The sequence below is a fragment of the Terrapene carolina genome, unplaced genomic scaffold, assembly GCF_002925995.2.
Source record: "Terrapene carolina triunguis isolate 2854851 unplaced genomic scaffold, T_m_triunguis-2.0 Scaffold19871, whole genome shotgun sequence".
NCBI lineage: Eukaryota > Metazoa > Chordata > Testudines > Emydidae > Terrapene > Terrapene triunguis.
This window is the reverse complement of record NW_020684222.1, coordinates 1-8,126: the sequence shown is the minus strand read 5'-3', so window position 1 is coordinate 8,126 and position 8,126 is coordinate 1. Positions and strand designations below refer to the sequence as shown.

Genomic DNA, 8,126 nt, shown 5'->3' with positions numbered 1-8,126 from the left:
CTAATAAGAGGTGTGTTCTTGAAAACAGAATCTTCGTTTCATCAGTTTTCCTGCTCCAACCACACACTGTTTCCAAAACTACAGTGATTTGAGTAAGATGACTGACTTCACCCTCCCCAAATGTCTGTTCACTTGTCTGTATGAAAGGCATTGGTGGTCTCAGTTCACTTCCTGCTGGACACAAATGAATATTTCCTAAATTTAAAATAATTAAACAATGACATTTTTCAAAGCCCCATGCAATGAAGAGCTATCCAAGCCTACACCCATATGTGCAGATGCAGTGATTGCATAGATCAGTACCAATGTGTACATGCAATTATCTGATCTTCTTTTGCATGCACAAATGGTCAGATTCAGTACATTGAACTGGTGCATGCGGTATGAATGGCTCAATGGTCATTTCTTTATACTAACTTCTTTGTTAGATAGAGGCAGGCCTACTGCTAGCTATAGAGTGGGGAAGGCAATAAATAAATAAATACATCCATAACAACAGAGGGGTACTCTTCCTCAAGGATATGTTGAATATTTCCTATGGCTTAGAAGATTTTAAAATATTTTGGAACACAAGGCCAAAAAAGTATGGGCCAGAACCAAAGCTGGTGTAAATCAAAGGAGCTAGTTTGATGTCAATGGAATGCCAATTTATACCAGCTGGAAGTCAGGCCCATTGTTTTCTATGGAACTCTATTGCTCTGCCCCATTGACTTCCATGTAGCAAAGCTGATTGACACCAGCTGGGGCTCTGGCCCTCTCTCTCTGGAATTCTGTACTAGGGTCAGTTGTCAGGGTGAGAAATTACATTCTGTAAAAATGCTAATAAGTGCACCCCAAATCCAAGCACTCTTGTATTTCCCATTAAGTGCACATGGAAACATGCACTCCCTGGCCAGGGCTGACCCTGGGCATCCCTCGATGGGGCCTCTCTATAATGCATGGGGGCAGCAGAACAGGTAGCATAGCCCCAGCCTGTATAAATCTTTCTACCTAATCTCTGCTGAGCCAAGAGGAGATGATCTGTATCCTTCACTCTATCTACGTAGGCCTACCCACTCCTTATCCCCTCCCCTTACGTGAATTCCAGCCCTTGAAGTATGCAGAGAAAGGGGAAACAATGCAGCAAAGACAGCTTAACACCTTCTTCTATAAGGGAAGGGTGGGATGCTTCACCCATCAATCTTGGGGTGTGTGTGTGTATGATTTGGCCTCTGTTATTTCTTGTTCATATAGTCTAAACTACCCTCCAAACATTGTCATAGAGAACTTGATTTCCTGCTCCAAAGCCCATTGAAATCAATGGGAGTCTTTCCACTGATTTTACTGAATACTGGACCCATGCATGAGATGTTTGAACTCATAGGTTACTTTTATTAACTCTCCTACAAAAATTAGAGGGGCAGATCTTGAAGCTACATGAATGCGGAAGGATGGCCCAATAGCTAGACCACTTGCTGGTGACCCAGAAAAGTTGGGTTTGGTTTTGTGCTCTATCACAGATACCCTGTGTGATCTTAAACAAATCAATATGCGAAAGTACACTAGGGAACTGTTATTGCACACAATCAGCTGCTACATGGACCAACTAATGGGTAACACATTAGTGCTCTTTAAAAATCACACTCTTGTATGTGCTCATTACCTCACTGTGGAGACAAGCCCTAAGTCTCTGTGCTTCAGGCCCTATTTTCTAAAAGGGAGTTGATATCACTTCCCTACCTCCTGGGGGTGTTGTGAGGATAAGCAACTTAAAAATTGTGAGGTGTTCAGATACTTGGCTCCCATAGTACCATAGTAAAATAATACATTGTTAAATAGTTGACTGAGCAAAGAGTGGCCCTAGACATGACTCAATAAAATTTGTTGTTCTGTAACGCAATAAGCTCTGAAAACCACATCCAATTAATTACAAAATTTCAGGGAATGGTCTAGGCATGAACGGATACTATTCACTTGATTTGGGTGAAAATCAGAAAAACCTGAGTTCCATTAAAATGACCATTCAGCCACTCAGGGGTGAAGCAGTGATTTTTAGGGTGAGTGGGCCTCATCGAACTCTAATGACTTCCCCCTGTCCCCACTCCATCCAAGCACCTTGACACATCAGTCTGGTCAGAATCCTACTGACATTGGTGAAAACTGAACAGCTTGATTTTAGTGGAAAGAAAAATTGATTGCTTGTTTAGATAATCTTGATCTTACCTTCACCTTGGTCAATATCTACCTCTTGGGTTAATAAAGCTTGACATTAATGTAATAATTAGTCAATATATGTACGTTAATTATATAATTCCTTTATTTTGGCAGGTAAATTAGCTCTATATCACTCAGCCACTACTAACCAGAGCACATGGCGAATATAAGCAATGTGACTGAATTTGTCCTCTTGGGCCTCTCCCAGAATCAGAAGCTGCAGAAAATGTGTTTTGTGCTGTTTTTATGCTTCTATATAAGCATTGTTCTTGGAAACCTCCTCATTGTTCTCACTGTAGTTAGCAGTCAGCATCTGAACTCACCCATGTATTTCTTCCTGAGTTACCTATCCTTTGTAGACATCTGCTACTCTTCTGTCACAGCCCCCAAAATGATTGCAGACTTCCTCACTGAGAAAAAAATAATCTCCTTCGTTGGCTGCATAGCACAACTGTTCGGAGTCCATTTCTTTGGTTGCACTGAGATCTTCATCCTCACGGTGATGGCCTACGATCGCTACATTGCAATCTGCAAACCCCTCCACTACACAACCATCATGACCAGGCGTGTATGTGGCCAGATGGTGGTGGCCTCATGGGTAGGGGGCTTTGTGCATTCCATGGTACAGACTCTTATAACCACCCAGTTACCCTTCTGTGGGCCCAATGAGATTGACCATTATTTCTGTGATGTTCACCCTTTGCTACAACTGGCTTGTGCCGACACCTATGTTGTCGGCATCATAGTTGTTGCTAATAGTGGGATGATTGCTTTGGGTTGTTTCCTGCTCTTGGTTATATCCTACATTGTGATCTTAATCTCCTTAAGGACACATTCTTCTGAAGGGCGTCGTAAAGCTCTCTCCACCTGTGGCTCCCATATTGCTGTAGTGATTTTATTTTTTGGGCCTTGCACGTTCACCTACATCCGACCTTCTAGCCACTTATCAGAGGACAAGATGGTTGCTGTGTTCTACACAGTTATCACCCCAATGCTGAATCCGCTGATCTACACACTAAGAAATGAGGAGGTGAAAAGTGCCATGAGAAAATTATGGAGCAGAAAAGTGATGTCAGAGGGGAAATCAAAAGGGTGACATGCAGAATTATGTTATACAAACCAGGAGGAAAATGATAATATTCATGAGAGATTTTAAAAAAATATTTATGTCTTGCTTTCAGTTCATCAGTGAACATTCCCCTTGTTTTTTCATGAATGCAGAATACAGACAAACCTCTTTCAGTGATTGCAATGGTTCTATTTTAAATGTTCATATTGGTAAGATTATTCAGACACTAAATTTCTAATTAGTAAATAATGGATACCCTGGGAATCATTCTGTGATGGTGAACATTCAAAAGACTCAAACATTAACCACATTTTACTTAGATTGTAAGCTCTTTGGAGCAGTGGCTGTCTTTTTGTTCTGTGTCTGTACAGCACCTTTGAAATTGGGGCTCTGGCCCATGGTGGGGCTTGTAGCTGTTACCACTATATGAATAAAGAATACAATGATAAAATAAAAATAGGAAAAGCACAGTTCAAGTACACCATCCAGTCAGCCACAATTCTGCCCTCTCCACCTCAACTTCTTTTTAATAGAATGTTTCTCTATATATACACTAATTTATTCCACCCAGTGGAAAACCAACAGCTGACATAGAATCATAGATTATGGTTGGAAGAGACCTCAGGAGGTCATCTAGTCCAACCCCCTGCTCAAAGCAGGACCAACACCAACTAAATCATCCCAGCCAGGGCTTTGTCAAGCTGGGCCTTAAAAACCTCTAAGGATGGAGATTCCACCACTTCCCTGGGTAACCCATTCCATTACTTTACCACCCTTCTAGTGAAATAGTGTTTCCTAATATCCAACCTAGACCGCCCACAATGCAACTTGAGACCATTGCTCCTTGTTCTGTCATCTGCCACCACTGAGAACAGCCTAGCTCCATCCTCTTTGGAACCCCCCTTCAGGTAGTTGAAGGCTGATATCAAATCCCCCCTCACTCTTCACTTCTTTAGACTAAATAAGCCCAGTTACCTTCGCCTCTCCTCATAAGTCAAGTGCCCCAGCCCCCTAATCATTTTCATTGCCCTCTGCTGGACTCTTTCCAATTTGTCCACATCCTTTCTGTAGTGGGGGGCCCAGAACTGGACGCAATACTCCCGATGTGGTCTGACCAGTGCCGAATAGAGGGGAATAATCACTTCCCTCGATCTGCTGGCAATGCTTCTACTAATGCAGCCAGGTATGCTGTTAGCCTTCTTGGAATAAGGGCACACTGTTGAGTCATATCCAGCTTCTCGTCCACTGTAATCCCCAGGTCCTTTTCTGCTTAGCCAGTCAGTCCCCAGCCTGTAGCCGTGCATGGGATTCTTCTGTCCTTGCCTGATAAATATACCATTTTATATTGTATCCTGTTGTTGTAAAGCCATGATAATTTTAAAAGAGAATGAAACTAACCAGATATTAATGGAGATTTTTATCACAAAAGGGAAGCAGCCATCTTTCTTGAGAGTGGGCTGGCTTCTGTCCCCTTGGAATGAAAGGGAGGCAGAGGCCATTTTACTAGGGGCAACCTCATGGCCATCTGCAAAGGCTGTGGAGCAATCCTGGCCATCTTAACTGAGGGCAACTTGTGGTTTCAGTCCTATTGAGAAAAATGGAGCACGGGAGCAATTTTGGAAAGAAAGTTTGAAACTTTACCAGTAAGAACGGCCATAGTGGATCAGACCAATGGTCCATCTAGCCCAGTATTCTGTCTTCCAACAGTTGCCAATGCCAGGTACTTCAGAGGGAATGAACAGAACAGGTAATCAAGTGATCCATCCTCTGTCGCCCATTCCCAGCTTCTGGCAAACAGAGGGTAGGGAAACCATCCCTGCCCATCCTTGCTAATAGTTATTGATGTACCTATTCTCCATAAATGTATCTAGTTGTTTTTTTAACCCTGTTATAGTCTTGGCCTTCACAACATCCTTAGGCAAACAGTTCCATAGGTTCACTGTGTGTTTTATGAAGAAATCCTTCCTTTTCTTTATTTTAAAGCTGCTGCCTATTAATTTCCTTTGACCCCTAGTTCTTGTGTTATGAGCAGTAAATAACACTTAATAAATTTACTTTCTCCACACCAGTCATGATTCATAGACCTATATCATATTCTCTCCCCCCCCCTTAGTCGTCTCTTTCCCAAACTGAAAAGTTCCAGTCTTATTAATCTCTCCTCATATGGAAGCTGTTCCATACTTCTAATAATTTTTGTTGCCCCTTTCTGAACTTTTTCCAATTCCGATATTCTTTTTTGAGATGGGGTGACCACCTCTGCACGCAGTTTTAGAGATGTGGGTGTACCATGGATTTATATAGAGGCAATATATTATTTTCTGTCTTTCCTAATGATTCCCAACATTCTATTATCTTTTTTTTGACTGCCACTGCACATTGAGTGAATGTTTTCAAACAGCTATCCACAATGACTCCAAGATCTCTTTCTTGAGTGGCAACAGCTAATCTAGACCCCATTATTTTGTATATATAGTTGGGATTATGTTTTCCAATGTGCATTGCTTTGCACTTATCAACATTGAATTTCATCTGCCATTTTGTTGCCCAGTTACCCAGTTTTGTGAGGTCTCTTTGTAACTCTTCAGAGTCAGCTTTGGACTTAATTATCTTGAGAATTTTTCTATCATCTGCAAATTTTGCCACCTCACTTGCCACCCATCCCTTTTTTCAGCTCATTTATGAATCTGTTGAACAGCACTGATCCCAGTACAGATCCTTGGGGGACTCTGCTATTTACCTCTCTCCATTGTGAAAACTAACCATTTATTCCTAAATTTAATTGTTTTTTATCTTTTAACCAGTTCTGATCTAGGAGAGGACCATCCCTCTTGTCCCGTGATTGCTTACTTTGCTTTCGAGCCTTTGGTGTGGGATCTTGTCAAAGGCTTTCTAAAAGTTCAAGTACACTATAACAACTGGATCATCCTTATCCACCTGCCTGTTGACTACTTCAAAGAATTCTAATAGATTGCTGAGGCATGATTTCCCTTAACAAAAGCTACGTTGACTCTTCCCCAATATATTGTGTTTATCTGTGTGTCTGACAATTCTGTTCTTTACTATAGTTTCAACCAATTTGTGTGGTAATGAAGTTAGGCTTACTGGCCTGTGTCACAACTATAAAGGGAAGGGTAACAACCCTCCTGCGTACAATACTATAAAATCCCCCCTGGCCAGAGACACCAAAATCCTTTTACCTGTAAAGGGTTAAGAAGCTCAGGTAACCTGGCTGACACCTGACCCAAAGGACCAATAAGGGGACAAGATACTTTCAAGTCTTGAGGGGGGAAGGCATTTGTTTGTGCTCTTTGTTTTGGGGGTTGTTCGCTCTTGGGACTAAGAGGGACTGGACATCAATCCATGCTCTCCAAATCTTTCTGAACAAGTCTCTCATATTTCAAACTTGTAAGTAACAGCCAGGCAAAGCGTGTCAGTTTATCTTTGTTTTCTCAAATTGTAAATGTTCCTTTTGCTAGAGGGTTTACCTCTGTTTGCTGTAACTTTGAACCTAATGCTAGAGGGGGTTCCTCTGGGCTCTTTGAATCTGATTACCCTGTAAAGTTATTTTCCATCCTGATTTTACAGAGATGATTTTTACCTTTCTTTCTTTAATTAAAAGTCTTCTTTTTAAGAACCTGATTGATTTTTTCCTTGTTTTAAGATCCAAGGGGGTTGGATCTGGACTCACCAGGAATTGGTGGGGGAAAGGAGGGGGAATGGTTAATTTCTCCTTGTTTTAAGATCCAAGGGTTTGGATCAGTGTTCACCAGGAAATTGGTGAAAAAGTCTCTCAAGGCTACCCAGGGAAGGGTTATAGTACTTGGGAGGGAGATATTCTGTGGGGGAGATAGACAGAGTTTCCCAAATGACTCATAAATAATTTGGGTGGTGGCAGCAAAACCAGATCTAAGCTGGTAGTTAAGCTTAGAGGTTCTCATGCAGGGGCTGATTGGCAAAGAGGCAGGAGCTCTTTGTATGTCTGCCTGAAGGCACAGACCAGCAACCTGCCTACCAACGCAGCCACTGGAGGCAAGTAAGTCTTCTCCTGCCAAGGGGAACCTGCAGACAAGCCCCAAATGTGGGGAAATTGGATTCGTGGGGCTACGCCCCAAACTAAAAGGACTTGCATAGGGAGCAGCCCAGGAAAACAGGCCCTGAAGCCCTCCTCATGGCTGGGAGAAAGGCTTATCTCTCCTGTTTAGGGGTGAGTGACATAGGACCCTGGGTCAGGACCTGAAGGAGAGGTCAGGTCCCCCTTCAGCCCCCCACAACCAACGATCTAGCCACTAGGCTTCCCGACCACAGAAGGTCCTATCACAAATACACATTCCTAAAAAGTGCTAAGTACAGGGTACTCACGCAAACACATCCCGAAATCAAGTACCAAAACATCCCAATATCAAAAATGGTACAAAACATTTCCCTAAAATAACAAACGCACTGACCCCTCCTAAAAGGTCAGGATAACACTACGTAACTTGTTTATATCAGGGTATAAAAATGTATCTCAGAGAAGATATCTTTGGGCAGCCTAGGGGACAGTGGAAAGTCTTGCCACTGACTGAGCTGCATCATAGAATCATAGAATATCACGGTTGGAAGGGACCTCAGGAGGTCATCTAGTCCAACCCCCTGCTCAAAGCAGGACCAATTCCCAACTAAATCATCCCAGCCAGAACTTTGTCAAGCCGGGCCTTAAAAACCTCTAAGGAAGGAGATTCCATCACCTCCCTAGGTAACGCATTCCAGTGCTTCACCACCCTCCTAGTGAAATAGTGTTTCCTAATATCCAACCTAGACCTCCCCCACTGCAACTTGAGACCATTGCTCCTTGTTCTGTCATCTGCCACCACTGAGAACAGCC

General features: G+C 42.6%; 1 protein-coding gene across 1 annotated transcript; it reads left to right on the top strand.

Annotated features, from left to right (window-relative positions):
- Positions 1 to 2,350: 2,350 nt before the first annotated feature.
- On the top strand, positions 2,351 to 3,289 carry LOC112120852 (olfactory receptor 4S2-like). The gene has a single exon (XM_024220017.1). The coding sequence runs from the start codon at positions 2,351 to 2,353 to the stop codon at positions 3,287 to 3,289; it is 939 nt and encodes a 312-aa protein (XP_024075785.1).
- Positions 3,290 to 8,126: the final 4,837 nt, after the last annotated feature.